General features: G+C 54.0%; 1 protein-coding gene across 3 annotated transcripts in view; it reads right to left on the bottom strand.

Moving 5' to 3' along the window:
* WHRN (whirlin) overlaps positions 1-26,184 on the bottom strand; it is a 56,758-nt gene extending 30,574 nt beyond the window's left edge. For 2 of the 3 annotated variants that reach the window (XM_072883142.1, XM_072883144.1), the window contains exons 1-2: positions 25,515-26,184; positions 8,074-8,289 (exon numbers count right to left, since the gene is read on the bottom strand). In XM_072883142.1, coding sequence (XP_072739243.1) covers positions 8,074-8,289; positions 25,515-26,120 — 822 coding nt within the window. In that variant the 5' untranslated portion in view covers positions 26,121-26,184. The remainder of the gene's footprint in view (positions 1-8,073; positions 8,290-25,514) is intronic. The other variant, XM_072883143.1, reaches the window with a different exon arrangement.
* Between the last annotated feature and the right edge of the window lie 259 nt (positions 26,185-26,443).

Below are 26,443 nucleotides of genomic sequence, written 5' to 3'. Positions count from 1 at the left end.
CCGTCTTCAAGAAGCAGCAAGCAATGAACGCAGCCCTGAGCAATAAAGGTCTGAAAGACCTTCCTGCAAACCCAAGCTGCGTGAGAAAACCTAAGCACTACTTAAAAATATGTTGCTGTTGGCAATCGCAGAAAGTTGGGTTGTTGAGGGCTTAACTGCATTTCTTAATCAACTAATACCTACGCCTCTCCAAATAAACCCTGGGCAAATCGCAATAGAAACTCAGGCTGCAGGGAAAAGCGTGGCTGCAGCAGGGGCCAGAGAAATAACCCTTGGAGCACTCGGCTTATTGACAAACTGCAGATTTAGGGAATAGCTGAGAAATAAAGCGAGTGCTCGCAGGCAGGGGGCTCAGCGTGAGCAGAGTGGGGAGCGATGAGGGAGGCGGGAAGGAGGAGCGGAGAGAAAGCGTTCAGGAGCCAAACCGAGAGATAAGCTGATTGCCAGGATGAAGCAAAGGCTGAGTCACTCCGCGTTAAGGGCTTAGGGATAAGAGGGGACTGTTTTGCACACTATTCCCAAGGGCCTCCTGTCTCCGAGGGGCTGTCTCCAGGGGCGGGGACGCGCCGCAGAGATGGCGTGAGGTGGGCTTGGCACTGTCTTGCCGGCTGCCCCAGGCACAGCACTGTCCCCAGCCGCTGCCATCCCTGTTGAGGGAATCTCTCCCACGCCGCGTGCCCACGCTCCAGGCACGGCTGTGGGGTAGGAGGGAGACTGCGGGCTGATGGCGAAGCACAAGCCAAGCTGGTGCCCAAGGAGGGAGCTACATGCGTCCGCTGTGACCAGGCTGTGGTTCCCGGTGTTCCCACCGCTGTGACTAGATCCTGCCACGACGGAAAGCGCCGATCCTGGGCCCCGCGGGGAAGAGACCCCCAACACACCGTTTCCTGGACCAAGCCCTTCTGCTTGGGCTTTTCCACTCAAGTAAGGAGGCTTGTACACGTATGATTAACACTCCTGTGCAAGTCTTGTCCCAGAAGAGAGCATTTTGGTTACGCTTCCACTTTACGTTTCCTCTCTCCTCGGCTCTCCCCCTGTTCTGCTGCCAGGCTGAAGCTCAGAGGGAGAAGCTGTAACATACCTCAGGGGCTAATATCGGGGAGAGCTGGAATCGCTCCAGGCTGCTGAACGCACGGCTGTCCTAGCACCATCCCGAAACAGAGGCAGCAAGCACGGCTGTGCAGGAGGGCAGCTATTCTGCGGGGGGGAACCCAAGGACAGCCAGGCGAGGTAACCCCCCGCGCCTTGCGGAGTAGGGCCAGCTATTCCCAGGCTCACGGCAGCACAGGCGCTGCACGGCCCCCACCTCCTCCCCGTGCCGCACCAAGGCTGCGTCCAGCCCCGAGCATTTGGAAGACCAGGGTCACAATTTTAATTTCAATTTTAACACTGAAACAGCTGCCACCTCCTGTAACAGGAAATGAAGGAAAAAATTGCTATCGTCAGTAAGGCATTTGCTCTGAGCTGATTCTTGCATGGGATTTCTTTTCTCTGGGTTTATGAAATTACCTGTTGACAGATTCAATTTTACCATTAGAAAAAGCACTTTCAGACAAGAATTACACTGCATCAGTACAATTCAGCACGCAGCTGCGTGAGTGGCCGAGAAGGTTTCACTCATGCTGACAGCTATTTCCATGCCATTACTGCTACCAAACAACAAAAACAACACTGAAGGAGGCTCGCAGGGCTCATCCTCCTCCTACTTACCAAGGAAACCCCACTGGCTTATGTCTAGACATCCTGCAAACGTGCGAGCACAGCTCACAGGAACGCAGAGCCAGCTCACGACCCATTAACTGAGGTACCGGGAGCAGCAGAGTCAGAGCTGCTAGGGGAGCCGGATCCATCAGAGCCAGCTCAACACCAACCCCCCTTCCAGGGCAGGCTTTGTAAGGCCATGCTGGGGACTTTGCTGTCACACCTACGCTGGCAGCCACCTCCCAGTGTGTTTAATATTGGCGCAGCTACGGCGCTGCCTTTGGCTACGCAACGGGCACGTGTGGGCGCCGATTTGCAAGCCGGTTCTTGCAGCAGGGGTGCGCCGGGGCAGCGAGCATCTCCCACGGCTGAGAGGTGATGCTCGGAGCAGAGGGACAGGCGGGCAACACAGAAGCAGCGCAGGGCAGTCTCTAAACCGAGTCCTCTGCCCCAGGGCCTGATCCCGAGGCTCAGCCCAGCAGGGCTGCCCAGCTCTTGAGCCCAACGGCTGCCTCCCGGCGGGGCAGTGCTCCGCTCCCGCAGCGCTCCGTACCTCTGGGGCACAATTATCACTTTTGGGTGCTTTTTCTGCTTCAAGTGCCTGAAATAATGAAGAGGTGGCACCGTTGCCTGCCAGCGTGAGCTGAGGCCTGACCCAAGGGACGTTTTGGGGTAAGTCTGCTGGGACAGCGCTACAGACCACCCAAGGCAGAAGGATTCCTTTTATCCCCAGAGAAGGGGGGGACCAGCGGCTCACATCACATCCTCCAGTCACCACAGGAAACCTGCGGGCAAGCGGGGAGCTGACCACATACCCCCAAGCAGCCTGGAGAGGCTTCTAGCTGTGAAGCAAAGCAAACCCCAGCAAGGTCAGAGCAAGCAGTGAGAGACGCGGGGAACTGTATCACTTCGCACTGAAAACGTCATTACAGTCTAATAGAAAGAAATCCTTCCTATCTCTCCGGCATCTCTTATCCTTCATGCTCAAGTAGTCACCATTAGAGTCTCAAACATTCAAGCCACGCAATGTTATCACAGATATTTTTTCTTTTTTTTTTTTAATAATAATTGTAGCTACTTTTGAATACAGAACTGCCTGAAGGCAAGTTTGCACTCTCTTTATGTATATTTTCTTTTTTTCTGCTGCAAAAAAAGCTTAAAGGAATAAGCAGCTCCCCTGGCAATAAGCACATTAGAGCAACGATTCAGCTGATGAAACGGCGTTTCTCAGAGAATTAGCAGTCCGACACTTGCAGAGCATTTTGCACAGTTCATCTTCCTCCCAGCTCAGCAGCACCTACCAGTTTTTGCTGGCTGATGGTTTCCAAAGTGCTTTTAATGAAATAAGCTGTTGATCCCAGAATTACATTAATGACAACTCACAGCACAAATTTTCCTTGGTGTTGTGAAAAAACGTAGAGGACTTAAGCCTGAACAGATCACAAAACCCAAAGCGCTCTGAAGCACAAGGTGACCCCTGGAAGCAGGTCCCATCTCTGCAGCAAGCAGGCTACATCCTCCGTTGGGATGGTGCTGGGGGACTGCGACCTGCCGCTGTGTCTGTCCTGGAGGTAGGTGGCTCCAAGAACGTTCACCAGAGCTTCGCACTAGTGCAAGCCCTTCGTTTCATGGTTATTACTGACCACCGTCACTGGCTACTTCACCTACGGGGAAGATGGGCACGGGGCTCTGATGAAACACGGGATCCACTGATTACGACTAGAGGGAAGGCTGCCCTTACTGCAGGAAACTAATAATAGCAAAACTTGGGAAACAGAGCCATCTTTTCAACCTGCCACAGACAACACAGACATGGAAAGTGTAAAGATTTGCAATAACTTGCACAACCGCAAGTGCATACAAGTGCCAGCACCTCCCTCAACCCTCCATTCCTTTAATTCTCGCATCCCTTCTTGTGCCTTCTTAAGAGAGATCATTCGTGCTAGGTCAGGTCTACACTGAATAATTGGCCCAGATCTTAGCATTCACCTCCCGCTCATCCACACAGAATAGCCCCTAACCCAGGCTTGGTGCAAGCTGGATTTTGGCCCAGAACCACTGACTGAAACAGGACGGTGAAAGCAAAGCCAGGGGACAGTCAGCTGACGCTCCACCAGTAGCTTCCCAAAGCCCCATAATGGCTTCTTCCACAGCTGACAGCAAAGAAATCCCAGCGTCCACACAAAAATACGACAGAAAGCCAAGGGCAAGGAATGTGCCAGCCCTAGCCCAGCAACGCTGGCTGCCTTCTGCACTAAACCTGTGCTACAGCAAAGCTATCCAAGGAGGTCAGACCGACCGACCTGTCAGCCGAAAGCCCAACCACCCTGGCTGCACACCAGTCCAGCCCATCTGCTCCACGCCTCCAGCCCACCGCCCGGGAGCCCGCAGCCACGCACCGGATCCCTCCGCCGCCAGACGGATCGGTTACACTATCACACGCACGCCACAGCAGCGGTTTCCATTTCAAGCCTTTTGATAATGAATGCTTCTGCCTATAGATAAGCAAACTTGTTAAACTGTGCTACAAACCCCATCCTTTCAGGCATACAGAACAGATGTGCTGGAGGGAAAGGCAGCCAGACAGGGATATCTCTATTGCCTGATGAATGTCGGATGCCTCCACCAACCTTGAATTTAACCTTGCAAAAGCTGGAAATATCACCCACACTACAGCAGCGTTGCAGGCTTACTGAACTGTAGCAAAACGTTAACAAACTTGCTGGTTTACATCGCTCCGGCCTCCTGCTGTAGGGCTGAAGTCTGATCTCTGCTCTACTCTCCCAAACGGTGCCTGTTTGAAAGCCTTTGCATATGTATTCCAGGACATTCAGATCGATTAGAAATAGGAGAGAGAGGCGGGAAAAAAATAACCAACTAATCCCCAGCCCTCCCCTCAGAATGTAAAACCATCCAGAAATCAAATAGCCCTCGGGGGTACCTGTCAATTCCAGTTGACCGGGCTGAATTAACCAGGGATATGTTGCATTTATTTGCATGATATTTGTGAACAGAATAACCCCTCTTTCAACAGTTAAATATATCTATGCCTCTCTACACATACAAATAAAAAGAGAAAATACTAGAGGCAGGCTGTTCCCATGTTCTGGGACGTGTTTTCATCTCTCAGTGGTGCTCAGTACGTCAGGACAAAGCGACTCAGCTACTTCGTGCCCTGGAGCATGTGTTCAGACCGACGACACAGGCAGTCACACCAAACCACCCCTCTCAAATCCACCGACTGGGTCAGGCTCTCCCCACTGCCAGCCAGCCTTCGGTCGCGGTGGGGCTCGCTTTCACCTGCAGCTGGCAAGGCCGGTGCCACTGGATACAGAAGTGTCTGGGTGGCCTTGGTCATTTAAAAGTTGTACCATCCAGTAATTTTCTTTTGCCGGTCCTACAGAAGGGAATTCAGGAGTGGAGGTTATTGCAACATGCACACCAAGCCTCGCACATTGACACCACTGAGCAGGGCTGTGAGGAGGAGCTGGGTTTGGAGGCAGGCTCAAGGCAGCGCAAGGAGCAGAGGGGTCAGGGTGCTGTTCTGGGCAACCTCAGGTCCCACCAGTGCTAACAGCTGTTGCTGAAAGCACTTCTGAACCACCGAGCCAGCCGGCTAGGGAGAAAGGTGCATCGTGCTTGTGGTCAGCAAGGACGGAGGCCGGTTAACAGGGCAAGGAGAAGGCCTCCAGGCAGCGCCGAGAGCTGCGCTACAGCAGAGCAGCAGGCACTCCGGAGTCGTGCACAACAAGTCAAGTCTGGAGTAGCAGAGGGAGCCAAGGGCCACCAGAGCTGTGTGGGGATCCCAGGACTGAAACACCACACAGTTGATAGCTTCTGTTAGAAACGTTCACAGCCAGCGTGGCACCGAGGGGCAGGACGGGAACCACGGAGTGACCGGCGTCACTGCTGACGTGCCGTGCAGAGTAGTGCCAGGAGAAGGCTGAACGCTGCCCTCTGCATCAGACCTTTGCACACCCATTTCTGTGAGCTTCAAACATTTCCTGCAACTCTCATTGACTCTTCCCAGGTTAATAGAGGGGCCTTCGCCCCCCTGCCCTGGGGTCAAAGCACGATCCTCCACTACGAGAAGTCAAAGGGCTGTCTGACTGCGTGAAGCAGCACCAAGGAATGGAAGAACAAGCTCAGATTTTGGAAGAGCGAGGTGGTGTGCGAGGCTGTTCACCACACCTCACACCCGGGCAAAAGGTCCTGCAGCCAGCAAGCCACAAGCTGGTAGCACCATGAAGACTGGGCATCCCACCCAAGGCTGGCAAATCTTCCAAGCGCTCTGCAAGTGCAGCACTGCCACAAAGAGGCACCGCAGCAACAGCACCTGAGAAGCACAGCTCAGAACAAGGACAGCCACGGTCCTGCAGCCCAGCTCAGCTAGAAAGGTGCCGCGGTGGGGGACTCGGAGCCAGGGCCCCCTCACGCCGTGGCAGGGAGCGTATCCACAGCCGCCAAGCCCAGCACGGACACTCTTCGAAGTTTAACGTGGCCTTCATTCAACGTGGCTTCCTTAGCTTCCAAAGCAGATTAAGCTATGGTAATTAAGGCTCCTTTAACTTGCAAAGTTCAGTTGGATTCATTTTCTCCCCTTCCCTAGGAGACAGCCCTGACGAGCTCAGGACCAGGAGCAGCACAGAGGAGGGAGCTTTGGTCTGATAACCGGCCCATGCAGCAGCCGAGCTGCCCAGAGACAGCCGGGGCACCGGCAATCGCATCTCCCTAGGGACTGACGGGACGGGGCCGTCTGGGGCCGTGCGAGGCTCAGGCACCGGGCAGGGATGTGTACAGCTTCAGGCTGCTAAGCATTTCATGTCGCTACGCAGCGAGGACTAAAGGAACGATGTGCAGAGAAACATCTCCTACCTACAGCTTCAAAGAGTCGCTGCCTGCTGTATCAAGGTGACACCGAGCGGTAGCGGGTGGGGGACGCCCACAAGCCAGCAGCGGCTGCTTTTCTCTTCTCCTTAAAGTAAAAATAATGGGCCCTTCTCCCTTGTGGCCCACATGAGTATTTCATCAGCTAACTGCCTCATCCTGTATTAGATTTTTTTTTTCCCCCTCTCTGGCTGAGACTGGAGGCTCCACCTTACAGATCCCTCCACAGCCTTTCCAGGAGGAGCTGAGGATATTTTGGGCGTACAATCAAAGCGCTGGGGACAGCCACCGTGATCTCAGGGTAACAGGATGGAGGCTCCAAGGAACTCTGTGCCTCTGGGAAGCAAGCACCCCGCTCACTCGTATGACAGTACTTGGCTATCCCACGAATGCTGGTGAGGCAACACCGCGTCCTGCTTGCACAGGACGAACAGGTTCCCTATCCATCACCACCGGGACAGCGAGCAGAGTCTGTCCCTCCAGCCTACGCCTCGCTGCAAGGGCATCTGAGCACTGTTCCTCTGCGTCTACAAGTCTCCAGGTCCGTTTGGGCACGGGAAACATGAGGGAGAAGAAACACAAAATCCCCGAGATCAGATATTGCAGCTTGAACAAATCCTCTGCTGGCTTCACTTACAATAAGCCTATTTCAAAGGAGGGCAGGCTCACAGTAAGAGAAGACGACTGGGAATTAGATGTGCTGATATGCTTTCCTTTCTGTCAAAGGCCCGAGATCCAGGCCCCGCTGGAGCGGCCAGCACTGGCCACCACCAGCTCCCCTGGGTACCATTATGAAAGCCGTTCCCTTCCCCACTCCTTCTTCACTGGACGGGGCTTTTTGCACAGGCACTGCTCAGGCCCTTCCTGGCTCAGCCTGCCTCTCCCCAAATGGAAAAGGAAAATAATCCGTTTTATTTTATAGCATTTTTGGAAGAGAAAAATTGGGGTTTTTTACTTAAATAAAACTGCCAAGAGACCCAAAAAAGCCTCACGGAAACACCTGAAATGCAGGAAGAAGGGCAGTAAAGCAGTCTGAGATCTAGTCCTCCAAATCCACAAGCCCTCCTGAACATAACATCTATGTCAGCCTCTCAGTGACCATGTTGGCAGCGGGCCTCCGGCCAGAACAGCCTGCTTGGGAAAAAGCCTTAAAAGCAACTCCTGGTTTGACTGCTGTTCCTAGCAGCACCCGCACCGCCAGACGAGTCTGCATCTGGACCACACCTTATCTCCAGCTCGGGTTCTACTTGTGTTAAATGGGAACAAAGCCAATCCATCCTGTCCTACAGGACTCCTCGGGGGAGACAGAGGGAAAGCTACAGACCAAGGGAGAAAACCAGGATCTAAAGGAGAGACAGGCTACCTCAAGGGAGGCCAGAATCACACAAATGAAAAGCGTAAAGGGAACAAAGAGGGTTGGCACCTACTTGGTCACGGGTAACCACAGACAGGCACCCAGGGCTGTGGCTGCTCCCCCTTGCTCACCTTTTTCTCATCTCCCTCTTGCAGGAGCTGGAGGTGGCTCCTCTTCTCGCTGTCCTTGCGCAGGGAGCTGTTCTGGTGGTGCGGCAGGCCCGTTGGCGGGGACACGCTCCGGCCCTGCGGGTCCACCCAGGTGTAGATGTGGTTGGTGACATAGCCCCCCGGGATGCGCCCCACCGAATGTACAGACAGGTTCAGCTTCTTGCAGCCTTTCAGTACCTGGAAGACAAGCCAAGGAGAGGAGGGAGTTAACGCCTACGGAGGGGGAAGGACAATCTGCCCTAGGACTCCCGGGTGACATGGCTTTGCTCTTCCTGGAGGTTGAAAGATCTCAAGCTACTCTGCAACCACCAAATGAACGACCGAGCTACATAAAAAGCTAGTGAAAGAGCTGGAATTTTTCTAGTCTCTCCTGAGCAGCAGCAGCAGCGTTACGGCAAAGCTGCTGCGGCTGACAGAGGAAATATGCTCTCCCCATCGGCCAGGGAAAGAGCAGAGTGAAGCAGAATCTGGGAGGCAAGGTGGGTCGTGACGTGCCAGGAGGAACCCCAGCACGGGCTGAACCTGAGACTGGGCAGTTTCTACGGCTTTGGAGAGGAGCCAGAGCAGGACAGGGATCAATGCGGGAGGAGAGCAGCACGGCTGCTCCCCACAGCTTGGCCCCAAACTCTGCCACTGGAAAAGCTCCTGATGCCTCCAGGGGACATTGACAACGCTCCTGGAAATTCAGCCTCTGTTCCCATGTCATTACCAGCTGCCTTCCCCAGCACAAGCAGTCAATTAATGAGTCCAGTAATTATTAAACATATACATATATTTAAAACAGCATGCACAGAGATGACCTCGGGACCCAGATAAGGCGATTTGCAATTGCTCCTCTGCTCCTCCAGCTTCCACCATGAGAAGCTGACACAGGTTTTATAGTAAACTTAACATATAGAAGTTCTCCCCAGGGGCAGCTGTAAGTGCCAATCCCTTCTGAGGCCTCAGGAACATTAACACCCTGGATCTGCTCTCCGAAAGGAGGTGCTTTGGGGTTTTTTCCCATATATATGTCCTTTTGATGAGCTGCTCCTGCAAGGTCTCTTCTCCCCACTGAACAGAGAAGCTGCCGAACAAAGCTCATGACCGGGAAGAACTAATACCAGCAGCTCTTCGGTAAAGAGTAATATCGTTGGTAATACTGGGCTGGCTGGATCCCAGCTCTGACCTGGCAACACTCCTGTCCCTCCCTGCCAGAGCCAGAGAGAATCCAGCTCACCAATTCCCGGTTCAGCATCTCCATCACATACAGCAATTTGGCTGCAAATTTGTCACATGCTCCCAACCAAGGTCACCACGTGCCTGGAGAGCTTAAACAAGGATTGCAAAACCAACAGCCCCACCAGAAGAACCGCAGAGCACTTCAACATCCTGGGCTGCTCACTAACTCCAGCCCCTGTCCCCTTAGCTCCCCCGGTCCCTCAAACACATCTCCTGCCGCGATCCCTTCTCTCGCTGCGAGCGCGTGGAGCCAGCCTGGCTGGCAGACTGGCAGAGGTGCCCTCCACCCACCAGTTTGGCATCAGCCCAAGTCTCACCGGGACACTGGAGCTATTTCTGAGCCCACTGCCCACCCCGGGGTACCACGGCAGAGGGGCCCATCCATGCTTCAGGGCACAGTTCAGCTTCCCGACCCAAAGCCCCTTCACGAGCGGCCACGCAGACAGGCTCAGGATGATCTGAACTCCACGGCAATGAGCTGGGGGTGGCAGGGAGGCTTCTCACCCACCCTAGAGCTCCCAGAGCAGAGTGACCCCTATGAGACGGGGTACAGCCCCCCCAGAAACAACCTCATTCTCCATTCAAACTGGAGCCATTTCTGTGAAATCCTCTTTTAAGCCTGCATAACGTCATTTACTTACCTAGGTACCGAGACAGCAAACGGCACCGACAGTCCCATGAGCAAAGTCTCATCTCTGAATGAGGCTGCAACTCCTCATCAAGCACAGGCAAGTGACGAGGATAACCAGTGACTTGTCCATCTGTACAGGGCTACAGTCGTCCCTCTGCCACAGAAACACCACGTGATCCTAACCGACGCTCGCACTCCCACCCTTTTTCCCCCTCTCAGTGAAAGAGCAGGCTCTCCGTTTGCACTGATCCCGGGCATTCCTCACCTGTATGTGTTCATACAATGCCTCAAAGCCAGCTGCTGAAAGGCACTGTAATTTAAGGACAGAGAAAAGAAAAAAACTCAGAGCTGAGGCCGGTCCAAGAGCACACACAGGGCCCTCCCTGAGCCGCTCTCTCCCATCTCGCTGCATTCACTGCCACCCGTTCCCATGCCGGTCTCTTCGGGACTGACGCAGGGATCCCATTTCCTCCCTTGCTCCTCAGAGCATCCACCCTGGCAGGGGAGGGGGGACCGAAGATAACCCTCCGGGGTTTCTACACACAGGATTGACACCAGGAGAAGCGACCACGCGCAGGCAGGACGCCCAGCTCCGCACCGGGCACCGGGGAGCGTTCACAGCCTGCCCTTGGGACGGGGCAGTGGCTGTTGCTGAAGGCTGGCAGCAGGCAGAGCGCTGGCTGCTCCCGTCCTGCCTCAGCTACGTGTCATCCCTGAAAGAGCAGGGAGAGCAGCAGAGCTGCTCTCTGGAGGCACGGTAAAGTTTCCAGGGATGAGAGGCCACAGATTTACAAGGGACTTTTTATGTCCCCCTGCAGCTCCCTTGACAAGGCCACCACGAGATGGGATCTCAGTCAGCGGGGAGATGTTTTATGCATGAAGGTGACAGCAGAGAGCCGGGAGGCGAGGAGAGCAGCCGTCTGGCTCGAGGCAGCAGGCTGGGCCAGGGCTGCCCAGCAGCCTCACTGCAAGAGGAGACACGGGAGGAGGGAGTGAACAGAAGCTGGCGGTGCCCGTGGGGACGCTGCTGGGGACAGTCTCTTCTGCTGGGGACAGTCTCTCCCAAGAGAAGGCAGAGCTGCAGCGGGCAGGCTGGTGACACCGTGTGTAGTCCTTTATACATTTACTGAGGCTTCTCAAGGACTCGGTGAGTGAAGCAGTTTCCTGCCCAGCACAGTGTTTCTCCCCCAGCACATCCCCACTGCTGATGCCTACTGAAGAGCTAGTGCAGGGGCCTTCCCTACCCTTTGGAGCCCTTCAGGTCACAGCTCTGCTAGCCTCCCAGCCACCTGCACCGGCAGCCGACCTGCACCACAAGACAAAGACTGCACCTTTTGGGTGATCACAGATGGAGGAGGACAGTGGCACCCACAAAGGACTTACCTTACCACTGTGAGGCAGTGGGACCACCCATGCAGCTCGGCAGTGGTAAGCCAGTGACCCTGACCTCAGTAGCTGGGCATTCCGGTTACCTGCCCTTGTGCTAGGTGCTAAACACACTCAAAGGGATGGTGCTTGCCTCAAGAAATGCAATTGAGAAAGAGCAAGCAGAAAAGGGAGAAGTAAGGCAGGAAACACCTTGTCCAAGGTGACCCCACAAACCCCTGAGAAAGTTGGCGAGAGCCCCTCTCTCTCGGCCCAGTGTCACATCTACTTGGTGACACGGCCCTTGCCTGCAGCTGAGTCTCCATGCTTCCCACTTGTGCTGGTTTTGGCTGGGATAGGGTTAATTTTCTTTATAGTAGCCAGTATGGGGCTATGTTTTGTATTTGTGCTGAAAACATTGTTGATAACACACCAATGTTTTAGTCGTTGCTAAGTAAAGCGTACACTGGTCGAGGACTTCTCAGCTCCCCATGCTCTGCCGGGCGCACAAGCAGCTGGGAGGGGGCACAGCCAGGACAGCTGATCCAAACTGCCCAAAAGGCTGTTCCATACCATATGGCGTCATGCTCTGTATAGAAACTGGGGGAAGAAGGAAGGAAGAGGGGGACGTTCGGAGTGATGGTGTTTGTCTTCCCAAGTCACCGTTAGGCGTGATGGAGCCCTGCCGTCCTGGAGATGGCTGAACACCTGCCTGCCCATGGGAAGGGGTGAAGGAATGCCTTGCTTTGCTTGTGTGCGTGGCTTTTGCTTTCCCTATTAAACTGTCTTTATCTCAACCCACGGGTTTTCTCACTTTTACCCTTCTGATTCTCTCCCCCACCCCACCGGGGGGGAGCGAGCGAGCGGCTGGAGGGGCTGAGCTGCCAACTGGGGCTAAACCACGACAGCACTGCAGCCCTGACCTGCTTTCCAGCACTGCCTTTCACCAGCCAGGCTACACCTCAGCCCTGCCTGATCCACAGCCTGCAGCAGATGGCCCTGCCATCACGTGCAGCTTCCGTACGGCTCCAGTTAAACTCACTCTTCATCGGCTTTATAACGCACGACACAGCGAAGGGCCATGACCCGAGCAAACCCTTCACCCAACTACAAGCTGGTAGGAGAACTATAGGCCATTGGGCACCCCCAAACCACACAGAACACACGTGTATATACTGGCATGCAGATGTATACGCTGTATGAAGACGTGTAACACACCATTGCAGGCACCTCCAAGACACACGTGCAGGTAAAAAGCAGCAGCTGTTTAACAGGACACAGCAGCACTCTGGGACCATTTAAAAGAGTTAAACAGCTCTTTTTTTTTCTAGAAGATGGTCTCCCACAGCCCTGATTCACCATGGCCTTCAGGCATGTGCTTAAATGAGCAAGCATTTAAGCCTCTGCCTAGAACATGTTTAAGCATAGGTCTGAAATTCAGCTGGTGAAGCCCATTTGTAAGCTGAAGCTATTTGTAATCTCAGTCTCTCTATAAGACTAGATTTTTGACTTGTGAGCTTGCATCAGTTTGAATAGATTCTTTATTTTTATTAATTTTAGGATAAGCCTAGGTTTGTATCAGCTCGGGGGTAAATCCTTCTTCAACCACAAGCACAAATAGCCTGAGGAATCTCTGCTTTTGCCCTCCGCTAGAAGCGCGTCTGCTCCAGTAAGCCAGAGTACAGCTCCTGTCTGAGGAAGAGGCCTAGCATGAGAGCCAGAGGCTGAGCAGCACAGGGCTGGCTCGGCACCACCCGCGTCCTGCCTCTGGCCACCACAGCCTCGTCAACATCACAGGATGGTCAGCACAAACCGCTTCCCCAACCTGGCGACCGCTAAAGTCAGTTTTGTTCAAATATTCGAGCTTCCTTTGTTCATTAGGCAGCCACCAGCTATTTAAACTAAAGCTGACACAGCTATGAGAGCAGATGAGAAGCGAAGCGGTGTTTTCCCTCGGATAACGGCACCACACGCACTCCATAACGAAGCGCAGCAGGCGCGGGAACGAGATCTGGCACAGACCTATAAAGCCTTTGTACATCCACACACCGAACCGGACTTTAACAAAGCACTTGGCATGCAGAGCTGCAAAGCAATGAGGCCTCAGGTGAGCCAAGTGGGAGAAGCTTCCATAGCGCATCCAAACAGAGACAGTAATCGCTAGCAGCTGCTTTGGTGAGCTCCAAGCGAGCAGAGCTACTCTCCGTTTCCCTGCGTGGGAAGAAACGCTGCTCTTCCCCCTCTGTGTTATTTTCTGGCTTTACCAAGGCTGGTGCATCTGTTCATCTTCTGGTTGGTAAGAGCGGCCCTGCTGGCACCCAGGGAGATGAAGTCTGTTACCCTTGGGATAAAGAGAGGAAAGATGATGGTCCCAATGGTATTAGAAGGGATCTCTGGGACAGGACCTGCTGGGAGAAGGCCGTTCCCTGGAAGTGGTGCAGTGTCTTGTGGGGACACGTGGGATCAGCGGCCCATGGAAAGGGACCGTCTCTGCCTTGCCCAGCCCGTGACTTGCCTGTTCCACTGAGGCCTGTTCCCATCCTATATCCGAAACCAACCCCATGCTGACCTGTGGGGCTCAACCCCTGTCCCCACCCAGCTCCCAAAAGCCGACGAGGCAGGCACTGGGATCCCCAGCCCAGCTGCCATGCCAGCAGAGCCAACCACCTCCACTGGCTTTTCCTATTTACCATCCCTGTGCTTTGACAGGGTGTAGCCTTTAGAGCAGGAGCCAAAAACCTCCAGCTGTTACAGATCCTGCCACTGCCTCCTGCCATAGTAAGCAGCTTCCCATTTTTCAGTGCCTCAGTTTCCCTGTATTGAGGCCACCAAATCATCCGCTTGTGGAAAGAATGCGGAGGCAACCCCAACAGCGAGTCCCCTCCAAGCTGGCTCATCTGGATTTTCCACCCAGGCACAGCAGACGGACCCAGGAAGGCTTTCTCACCAAGCTTGGGGCACATGAGAGGCAGGTGCCCTCAGCTGCTCCTCCCCATTTCATCCCTTCACTTCTGCTAATATGCATTTCCATCATGCCCTCAGCAGCTTTCAGAGTCTGGAGGAAACAAGGCTGATTTGACATCCCAAAGAAGTTTGCAGGTAATTTTCTCATCCGCTGAGCATGATTATCCAGCACCTTTGGAAAGTTAGCAGCACACGATCATGACTCCCTCCTGCCAGCTATTCAGGTCCTTATGAAGTGCTTTGGGAGAAGCCTCCCTCTAAAGGATGCTCTAGCCCCAACACTGGCTCCTATGAGGAATCCAAGCGACCACCACAGTGGAGCATTCACCATAAATTTCTTAACACCATCTCGGTCCTGACAATTTTTATTGCTACAGCACTGGGATACAGAGTAGATTTAATGGGGCCATTTATGCCTGCTACTAAAGTAACGAGGTGCAGCCTACCGCTGCACTACCACCGCACCAGGACCTCATTGCCCGCTTTACGACCGAAGCCAGGCCAGCCTGGGTAAGGCAGAGGGCTGCAGGGAGCTTCACGCTCCTCTCCCGTTCAGTATGCAGCTCAGCCGGGTGCCAGAGTACCCAGGGAAACAACTTGAGAATGACAATAGAGGTAGAAGTCGTGCCTCTAATAAAAGGAAGTGCTTTGAGTGTAGAGGTGCTGCGAAATGGAAATCATTAATAGCCATCCGAGGAGGCAAGAGCAAAGGCTAACGGGCTGAGCTGGAGAGGCGATGGGAGTCTCTGCAAGCCCTTGGGGACGCACCAGTGCTAGGGGACAATGACAGCTGCATTAGACAGGCGACTCAGCAGCTCGGGCAGGACGGAAGGTTTTCAAGCCAAGGATGCAGCAACAAAGCCGTTCATCACCAGGAGAGGAGGCGGTCAGTGTCAGGGCATCGAACACAACAGCCACTGCTGCTCACCAGAGCCAGCTCCGCTCCCCTCAGCAAGAGCGGAGAGCCATGTTCTCCAGGGACACGGCGTGGAGGGGAGTCCTGGCATCCCCCGGGAGCAGGCAGCGGCCTGGGCAGACTGTGCTGGTGGACAGACCCAGATACAGCCTCTGGCTGGGGCTCTGCACTGCCAGGACCACCGGGCTTCACGTCCCTCTCCCCGCAGGGGCGGCTGGTGCTGGCTCTGCTAAGCCAGCCGCGAGCCCCAGCACACGGGCAGAGCCAGTCCTGGACGGGCAGAGTCAGCCCCAAGACTCCTCATCTTTGTCCAGCTGTCCCAGCAAGCAGGATTATTCTCTCCTCCGTTTCATTTTAATTTAGTTTCTCAGGGCAGGTGGGAAGGGGCTAGCTGACAATCTGGGGATCAGAGGTGCTAATTACTGACAGCCCAGGGACCCCCACGGACAGCGTGTTCAACACATCTTTCCCTGCCCTCGCACAGGCATTTTGGCCAGCAGGGACCGTATCTTTGGCAGAGAGCAGGACCCATTTCCCAGCTGGTCTCCCTGAGCATCAAGCAATCAGCAGGCACTATTCTCCAGCCCTATCCCATTGGCTTCTCCCACACTGTGCATCCACCCTGGCCTCCTGGAATGTGTTTGCAGAGGGTCCCAAAACCCACCTGAGCAGGGCCTTTTGGCCAGCCGCAATGGCCCCTTGGTAGAGGGGGGGGTTTATGACAGGTTTCCACCACTGTACCCTCCTCCCCTCCAAGCCTTCAGGCCGCTGGTCCCTGTGCCTGGCAGCCTAGCTGCTGCTCTAACATTTAGCACTTTGCCTTTCCCCACTCCCAGTGAGATGCCACAGTGCCAGCAAGCTGGGACGAGTCCACCGACCTCGATTTTACTGTCAGCCCTACTTACAAAGCAACAACGGCAAGCGAGGGGGCCAGCACCTACCCCCACGAACAACACGCTCCCCATGAAGCGGGTCACCCCAGCTCCCTGGGACAAAAGGAAAAGCTTTTCAGGCCAGAGTTTTCATCTAACATAAAAAGCATGGGGCCCATGGAGAGAAAGGACAGGCTCTGGATGGGAATACCACAAGGGAGGACTTCTCCCTCACCGACACACAGGTTGTCTTGTGTCCAGTGACTGCAGAGATACCACCACAAAAGCAACAGCCTAATTCATCCTGCAAGCTCTTTGGGAAGACGTGTTATTTGACAGGCATACTGAACCTCACCCATTTGCAGTGGACCATTAAATAAAATAATACCACCTCCTTAATCCCCTCTGCAGAATGAGGCAGTGCAGACTGCATCTCCATTTCCTTTCTCAAGCCATTTCAGGGACTTGCTACATGTTGTTCAGCGCTGCTGTGTTTCGCTCCAGACTCAGACAAAATTTGGCTTTGCCCCATCTATAATGCATTTGAAAACCATGGCACCACAGTGTGCAAGCGCACCTGCTGGAGGACAAGCTTAAGGAAAAAATTTAGTTGAATCTGGGGATCAGTGCCAAAGCATTTAGCAGGGAAACAGTCACCAGTTGCCCAGAAATATTATTTCTATAAGCAAGTGCCAGCGAGAAGGGCAGATTGATTCTGCAAGGCCACTGATCCCCTGACAACACACTATTTAATTATCTATCAAGTCCTTTGAGAGTGAAGTAGATTGCTTAAAATACTCAAAAAAAGGAAATGCACATCTCGCGTACCCACAGTTATTACCTTTTAAAAAAACAAAACCCAAACCAACGCAGAATACAGCATGTCCTTTGCTAAGATCAAGACTGACAGCTGCCACCCTTCCTGAAACCCACCCGTGCCAGCCCATTCTTGCCCAGCACGTCTCACGTTACCGAAGGCAGGAGAGGAAAGCCTTCAGTATTTTCCCCTTGTTCTTTCCACTTCTCAAGGGCGCCGAAAGGTTAAAGGCTGTGTAAAAGCATCTTCCAGGCCTTCAAAAGTGCCCCCAGTAGGAACACAGGTGTCAGAAATCAATGGCAATTAATCACCAGTATTCTGGCAGCCTGAATAAAATATGCGTCTCGTACGGATACAGCCCACTCGCTTACCTTCGCCGCTAATGAAATGAGCAATCTATTCCAATTCATTCCGTTAGTGGGTAGATCACAGTTTGATACAAGAAGCATTAACTACGAGCCATCCTCCCCCTTGCCACAGACGCAAGCTGCTTTCTTCCAGCAATAACAGACTCGCCAGAGCTGCTTGGCTTCTTGGGCTGCTCTGATAATGGGCATCCAAGCACTCGCTCCATTTGCAAGGTGCGGAGGTCCGTGGGGAGGTTATCAATCATTGAAGGACCACGCAATTTTGCGCCAAGTCCCAAAAAAGTAAGGCACAGACCTGGAAAAAAAAGCTGTGAAGGGGAAAGAAACATGGAGATACCACAGGAGGGAGGCAGAGGGAGCTTTTACAGCGTGCTCCAGCACCATGGAGGGAACAATTTGCAGAAGTTCATCTAACCGCTATTTCCTGCCCTACCCTGGGGTGTTCCTGCTGGACCCAGGTGGTTTTTAAGCTTGTGGGCTCAGCTAGACTGAGCAAAGCCATCTCCGTGCCAGTGGGAACAATGAGGCTCCCCGTGGCTGCTAACGGAGGGGAGGGGGCTGCAGGGGCAGGACTGCGAGACCTTTGACAGGGAGCTCGATTGAGCCGTATCAGCTAAACGGTTCCTCTGCCAGCGGAACGGCCAGAGCAGAAGACAGCAGGCAGAGGCACAACCTGCCTGCCTGCCCGCAAAGGCTCGCTCCAGGGATCCTCTGCAGGCAGGACAAATATAAGACTATCACAGCTCCCACTAACACACCTTGGTTAAGGGCAAGTTTGCCAGGTGCCCTACAGATGCATAGGGAGAGATCGGCCCCTGCCCCAGACTGCAGCCATAAACAAGATGCTTCGGATCAAGCGTATCCCCTCCCCATCTTGCCTGACAAAGACCAGGGAACTGCTTCCGTGCAGAGGAACCGGGAGGCTCGTCCGCCCTGACGCACTGCAAACAGCTCGTCCTTGCGCGGGGAGGACGTGCGGCGGGGCAGGCAGGAACGAAGAAAACTGGGTACAAGAAGAAGGTGACGCAGAGGCAGGTGGAGAGAGAGAGAGAGAAGGAGGGATGAAGGGAAGCGGAGGCATTCCCGACGGAGTGCTCGGCGAGGGGAACCAGAGAGGAAAGCAGTGGGTAGCACTGCCGGCATAGGGGATGGAGGGTGCGAAATGGCCTCCCAGTCAGGAAGATAAATGGGAATTACAGGAGGCACAGCCCAACCTCTCCCCCTCTCCCAAGGCAAAGGTGACAGCAGTTTGGTTTTCAAGTAGTGGCACTTATGCAAATACATGCAAATTAATGCATAATTATGGTGATTGCACACATTTAGCCCCAAGGCATCAGGAAGCCCATGTCCCTTTCACCTGGAAAGGTCAAACAAAATCTTAGCTCCAGGGCCTTCTCCCTAACCCCTCCAAGGGCTGGCACCCCCCATCCCCACTTCAGGAGGACAGCTCTGTCATCTCCCACCCCCGCAAAGCTGGCCACTGCCCAGTGTATCCCTCAGGCAAGCCCAGGACAATTTTAAAAACAGCAGAAAACTCCACAGAGCTTTATTTCAAGGCAAACCTGGAAAGCTGTTTAGGTGCTTTCTGGGGTGTGTGTGGGGGGGATCTAGATCAAAGCACACCCCCCCCGCCCTGCTTCCTCTTGTTTTCTCTTTCCACGCCACACCAAACGCAGTGCTGAAAAATATCGTTAGAACCACCACCAAACCCACATTGTCTAGATACGGTTAGTTACTTGGTGGAAAAGCTAACTTTGAAAGAATCGATGGGGGGAAATGAGCAAGACACTCGCCTGAGCACCAAGGATACCCAGGCAGCGCCTGCACAAAGCAGAGCCCCTGCCAGCCCTCCCTGCCAGCACATCCCGCCCCGAGAGTCTCAGACGCAGTTTCTGAGACCAGCAACAAGAAGCTGGCAGGAGCAGAGCTGCTCCAGGCTGCCCACATCCCTGCTCCACCTGGATTTACTAAGCACTTGGTGGTCCGTGACAGGGAGAATTCACAGAGCACCCAATCCAAAGAAACCAAGGCAAATCATTTTAGCAGACACATTGTCGGTTTAGGCGAGGGGATTTAAAGCTGAATAATTCTCCCGGCAGACGTGGCATTGAGGAAGGTGTCAAGAAAATCCATCATCTTCCCTGAGGACAGAGGAACTGAGTAAAAGATATTTTAACTCACCAGCTGTGCTGCACACTAATGCTTTTGTTTTCTTCTAATGGACACTGGAAGGAAAGACAGGCTTTTATCCTTCGGGTTATTTTATCAATTTCTCTTACAGAGGTAAAACTGTTTATTTACAAGGAGCCCACTAAATAACATTTATGCTCCAAGAACTCCAGGATGCCGTAACAACAGTAGCCCTGATGAACAAGCCAATACCCATGCCGAGTACTATCATCCTTGCATTATGAGGAGAGGAGACATTAAGGACTTCATTCTAATCTTTCACATCAGTATAATGTCATCTGATTTCATTAGGGCTGATTGTGATTTGCTGGTGTAATTAAGGGAAACAGATGACTAACTAACTTGCCCACTGAGGGGAATCGGTGGCAGAGCAGCAAATGCAACCTACTCCTAACTCCAGCGCCACGGCTGGACCCACGCTCCCGCAGACGCTCTCTGTACGGGCAAGTTCACCCCTCTCCAGGCTACGCGTGGTATCGATTCGATCAGCTCAGGTTAGCCCACAGCCACAACGGAGCACGGCCCCGCAGCCCCAGGTGAGGTCCAGCGCTCCAGCCCGCTCCACCGCACGCCATCAGATCTGGCTGTGAAACCAAGAACATCACTTGCCAGATCTACGCTGTGTCGCTCCTGTGAGCCCTCCCCTTTAAGCAGCATTATAACTAATTTAAAATGCAGATGCCTCCAAGTTCAAGAGTGACCTTTTCCCCCTCCCTCTTTTTCCTAGAGGGAGATCCTGGAGACTCCACGCTTCCCACCCTCGCCCTCTGCGCTCACCTGGCTACAGAAGATAAAATGGAAACTGTTTGCAGGACAGAAAAGCAGAGCAGAAGCCTGTGGCATTGCACAGCACCTGTGTTTTAAGCTGTAGGTGCTTTTTTTGTGTGCAGTTCTTGGGTTTTTTTGTTTCTAAGCAGACTCGGAGGCCAAGGAATAGGTTACTGCTCTAACTACTGCGGTGGATGCTAGTCACATCCTTCTTTTCCATGCTCCAGCTACCTGAGATCCCTCGGGAAGGTGAGAGGTTTCTAGCCTCTGGATCAGTCAGCAACTTCTAAAAATACAGAGACACAGAGATAAGCAAGCAGGCATTTAAAGGAACAAGCCTGATATCTTTACAGACTCGGGAGATCGATGTATTGCTTTCACTCCTCGTTCATCCCGGCCATGGCTGTGTGTGATGGTCCACAACTCCAAGTACTTGGAAGGGTTAAAAACCAACCAAAGAAACCAAGCTGCATTCGTTCCTACTAGCTGTTACAATGCCTGTACAGTACGGTGGTGATTACTGACTACAACAAATAAGCAGTCTCAGATAACGATAACCAATTAATTGGGCATCACAAGAAACAATGAAATGAGATTTGCTTTCTTGTAAGCTGCCTGGAAGGTAAAATTGCTCTAAACGTGCTTCCAAGGCTCAGGGCTGCACTGCTGTCATTTCTCAGCGGTCTTTTAGCAATAGCACAAGCACCCAGAGCACAAACAGCTGGAGCCCTTTCTACCTCGTATGAAATATTACTGTCCCTGAAGAGATCGCCTTGTTTGCCATCACGACAGTCCAAATTAATAGAATAGAACATTAAAAGAATCTTAGTCTCTTATTAATTATTTTTAAATGCCCACTTGACCTGTCAGAGCAGGAGACGGAAAGGCTGGCTCGGAAGGAGCGAAGCCCCCTGCCCGAGCAGAGCCCGTGGCGGCGGGCGACGCGATGCCCCTGGTCGCAGGCCAGCAGCAGGGAGAGCCGGAGGAGCACGGCGCTGCGTTCGAGACCTTTGTCTTGTCCCTAACAGCTCTGCCTCATCACGAGCCTTCCCCCGGCCCCACCATGCCTGCAGCAAAGCCGCCGCTTCTCTCCAAAGCCGCTCTGAAGAGCTCAAGACGGTGGACTTGAACTATCACAGCTCCTTCAGAATAAACCCAACGCAAGTCCACTGACTTTGGCAAAGCTACCACAGATTTACACTGAGACGAAAGAATCACACTCCCTAAGACCAATGCATACAAATTAGTCTAGTTTTGGCGATTTTGATCAAGCTCATCCAGATTTGCCCAGCTGTCAGCTTGAACAGAAAGACACAGGAGGGCAAATAGTGGAACCAGTGCAGCTCTTTTGAGGCTGGTGTAGCCCATTAAGCCAAATCCTCATTCAGGAATGATCCATCAGAATCATGATACTTTACACTTTCTCTTCTCCCCTTTTTCTCTAAATTATTTAAAGGGCATAAAAACCTACTGCAAAGCAACAAAAGTGAGGGGTGGGGGAGAAAGGGAGCGTGAGTTTAATGCAAACCCCAGAGTAGAGGAGAAATACCTCCCTGTGTAACGTTTTGATCGTCTAAAACCACAAGCACCTCAATTTTAACTACTCTGGACAAAATGTTATGGCTTATCAATACAAACTTTCAGCACGACTGCTACAATATCAACCGTGTACATATAGCAAGGCTGATGAAAGCCAAGCGAGCTCTAAAAGTAGGACAGCCAATACAAACTTCTCCACTTACACCATAATTCAAATTACAGTGATCTTTTGCTAAAGTGCACTCTTGAATGCTGGAATGATAGAGCTATAATTGTAATGGAGTCATTTAATTTTGATTTGGATGAAATAGAGAGCACAAAGCAGACAAGGCATAAAACACCACTACTCCAACAAAGGTTAAGAAGCTGGTCATTACATGAATTGATTTGGAGTGCTTCGGTAATCTTGTCGTTTAAGTCAGAATTCCACTTTTTACCTAATTTACACTAAAATATCTACAAACCCCATCGCACTGGTCACAGGCCACCAGTCAGTTTTCAGCTGGGACAGCACACAGCTCGTTACTTTTGTCTTCTTTGCCCAGTGTCGTGGCAGTGTTCATCTGGTGCCATGATTCCACTTTTGGTACACCATGGCTCTGAGCGATGCCTGAAAATACAAGGCAGAAGACAGAAATTGCTCCCACCCCACAGGCAGTGCCTCTCTCCTCCTAGAGAGGAGTGCTGGAAACGGCTGGGGTACTCCTGCATGGCCAGACGTGCACGGAAAGAAGGCAACTGAGCTATTGTGATTTGTGAAATGAATGCAGCAACTGCTGTGTGAACGCCCTTACAAGACTGCACAAACAAGTTAAGACTACGTATTTATTCACTGCTCCATCTGAACAGCTGCCTCACTGCCCGCGTTCACAGCTGGGCATCGCCAGCACCCTGACAGACAGAAAGTTGATTTCTGGTTCAGTAAGTTTGTCATGCTCAGCCCGGAGAGCGCGATGTGCCTGGGAGCAGGCCAGGCCAGCAGTGGAGGAGCCTTCCTGATCTCCGCAGTCGTCTTATGCCCCGAAGAACAAGCTTTGACAACTCTCACAACAACACGTTCTGCATACTATGAATAACAACGCTGTCCTAGACAGGCAGTTTCTTGCTGCAGGACAGTCAAGATGGAAGTGCAGCACGGGAACGTGCTGCTCAGACAGATGGAGAGCCAGACCATCGCCGCACACGCAGGAGCGGGAGCTGTGCTTTAATCAGAGAGCTCTGACGGAGGGAGAGTTCACCACATCTACTCATCTACAGCAGGCAGACAGCGTTTGGGAGATCGAGCTACACAGATGTGGTTTTATATTAAGAAAGCCTCTCTCTGCTCACCTTTTCCCCCCTCTTTGTATTTGATCCTGAGTACAACGCACGCTTAAATTCCAGGACCAAACCTCACTCTGGTACAAGTCTGTTTATCCAGCGTTTCTCTCTCCACTGATCCACCACAGAGCAGACCAACAGACATCAGTGAGGACATCAGGACATAGGGAGGTTGCTCTGCTCAAGGAGACCAGACCACAGCCAGAGGCCTTTGCAGAGCTGCTAACACTTACGTCAAGCCCGTAAGACTGAGCCCGAGATCCTGGGTTTCAAGGAGAAACAGAGAACATGGGGTCAGGCCACCCTGTACGTCACCACCTCTTGTCCCTGCAGCTCTGACACCCTGCCCGATGTCCAAAACATTAGGCTGAGGTGTCTGTACCTTAACCCCAGGGAAATCCTCCAAAGGCTGCCCTTCAGCATCGCTGAATGCAATCTACTCTTCATTTCCCCCCCTCCCAAATGCAGCACGCAAGGACAAATTAGCACTTGCTTAATTTTAAAAATCTCCAAAGGAACTGTTACAGCTGTACTGTAAATCACTCCGACTCGTCCCAAGGAATGTGTTTCTACCACCACTACAAGGGTCACAAAACCCTTCCCAGATGTAACGCGAGTGCAGGAGCTCTCGAAGATACCAGCATAGCCAGCTGTGCGATGAAACTGTTGTTTAAAGTTCAGCGCACAAGCAGACAATTTCTAAGCTTCTTCTCTTTTGTATCAAGATCACATTAGCAAAATACAGCTCTTGTCACAGAACAATCCCTTGGCAAACTGCATCCTACAGGAATTATTTCTGTGCAGGAAGCACTTAGTTTCACTCAATAGTGTCTAAAAGACATCACGTACGTTGTATTAGAGAACAAACAGAAAGCGATGTGAATTACCCAGCAGAGTGGGTTGAATTAGAGATGAAGTCACTTAACAGACCAGAGAATTCCTGACACCTGGTTTCTACCCATCGCAATGCTGTAGCCAAAAGATGTTTTTTGCAATCTTCAGGGCACAAAATTGCAGAGTAACTTCTGAAAGCTTACGCCGTTGTTGTCCTATCATTAGGAATAATAATAAGAAGAAAATCCTACAAATCTTTGCTCTGGTCTCAAGATTACTGGGGACATTTCCAGCCTGGAAGACATGCCCTTGCCTGGGGCACAGATTTCAAGATGGGGCCGGGAGCAAGCAGGTTGGCTGTGAAGACGCTGTTCAAAGCCATGCAAGATTAATGCACCGTCAGAGCAACGCGCCACATGAAGCAGGCTGCCAACAGAAGTGCTTTAGCTTATTACGGAAGAATTAAAGCACAAACAGCTGCAAAACAGTCTTGACAGCCCAGATCCCTGCTCTCCACACGCTGCCTACAAATTGTGGCCCTAAATGTTGATTTTCCAGCTCAATGGGTTTGTGCCTGGCACTGCTGTGCCACGGGAATCCCCTGAGCTGAGCCCACAAGATCATCTCTGTGATGGCCAAACACGGACTTTGCCCCAAAACACTGAGCTTCAGGTGAAAATCCCACAGCTTATGGAGCTCCCCCACCCAGCCTTACATGACAGCTTTTATCGATGTTACGCACAACAACAGGTCTCCGCGCAGATGGGAACGCGCTGTGCTGCGGGAAGAGCCGGGGACGCTTCAGTTGTGTAACCGTTCCCCTTCTCCCCCTGACACAGCCAGGAGGGGGTCTGGGATCAGCTCCTGCGTTGGGCACTAAGCAGTCCTGGGGGGGGGGAGGGGGGTGCTTTGCCGTGCCTCAGTTTCTCCACCTTTGGGAGGAGAAAACATGGTATAGCAGCTAGACTACATGCCTTCAAACCCGGCTCAAGCGGATTCCCAACTTCCACAAGCCTCCCAGACTGCAAGGAAGACACAAGCAGCGTCGCTACGTTTCAGAAGTGTTCTGATAAAAAAAGTGTCGCTGCCCCCGAGGGGATGGACCCGCCGTGCCAAGAGCTGCAGACGGTGCCGGGCTGACCCCCGGCAGCTACCGGCTGCCCGTGCTATCAGCAGGCACCGTTATTTTCACCGCGAACTTTCCGGCTCGGCTTCGCGCTCTGCCGGTGCCCGTCCGCCGGCGGGACGAGCCCGATCTCCCCCGCACGATGCAGACCCGGAGCCGCTCCCCGGAGGGGCTGCAGGTTTCCACCGCCGCCTCCCGGAGAGGGGGAGCAGGGGCTCCCGTCCCACCGGCGGAAGCGGGACGGAGCAGCGGCCAAAGCCGGAGGGGGCGAAGCAGGACGGGGCGCGCAGCGACAACGCCCGGGGGAGGGAGGGAGGAAGGGAGGGAGCGAGCGGGGGCACGGGCACCGCCGCCGGCTCCGGAGGGGCAAAGCGGGGCGGGGAGGAAGCGGAGCCCGGGCCGGGGCGCACGGCGGCCGAACGCCGGGCCGGGGGGGCACAGCAGCCGGAGCCCGGTCCGGAGCCGGCTTACCTTGACGGCCTCGGCGTGGGTCACCCTGTCCAAGGACTTGCCGTTGACACCCAGGATCTGGTCGCCGACGCGCAGCCCCTCCCGCTCGGCCAGGGAGCCCGGTTCCACCAGGGACACGTAGATACCGACGCCGTGCTCGGCCCCGCCGCGGATGCTGAAGCCCAGCCCCTCGTGGGCCTTGCTCCGCCGCAGGGTCACCTGCCGCAGCTCGCCGGGGACCACCGGCGGCGGCGGCGGGGCGGGGGCCGGCGGGGGGCGGCCGGGCGGCGGCAGGTAGGGCCCCTCGGCGGTGTACTGGTCGAAGAGGAGCTGATCGGAGCGCGGCAGGACCAGGCGGAGCAGCGGCAGGAGCTGCCGGCGGCGGGGCCCGTCGAGGAGGGCGCGGAGGGAGCGCACCAGGTCGCAGACGTTGCGGCGGCCGTGGTAGGCGTTGAGGCAGAGGATGAAGCGCTCCCGCTCCGCCTCGCTCAGCAGCGCCGTCAGCGCCTGGTGCAGCCGCCGCACGTTGGCCGACAGCGGCCGCGGCGCGGGCCCCGCCGCCGAGCCCAGCGAGCCCGACGAGGACGAGGAGGAGCGCACCGACACGGCGTCCAGCTCCGCGCTCATCGCGGCGGCGGCGGCGGCACGGGACCGGGAGGCACCGGGAGGGACCGGACCGGCCCCGGCCGGCGCCGCACGCGCCACTCCACCTGGCCGCGCGCTCGCCGGCGCCTCGCGGCGGCTCCCCAGGAAGTGACGTGCCCGCCGTTGCCGGGAGACGGGTTATACAGAGCGGCCCCGGCGGCGGGACCGCGCCCCGCCCCGCCCCAGCGCCCCGCCCCGCGCGGCCCTCGTTACCGGGCCCTCGTTACCGGGCCCTCGTTACCGGGCCCATTAGCGGCCGCTCGGTACCGGCGGGGAGGTGCCGAGGCGTCCCTACCGCGGGGCCG

The sequence above is a fragment of the Ciconia boyciana genome, chromosome 18 (assembly GCF_034638445.1).
Source record: "Ciconia boyciana chromosome 18, ASM3463844v1, whole genome shotgun sequence".
Taxonomy (NCBI): domain Eukaryota; kingdom Metazoa; phylum Chordata; class Aves; order Ciconiiformes; family Ciconiidae; genus Ciconia; species Ciconia boyciana.
This window is presented reverse-complemented; position numbering and strand designations above follow the sequence as displayed.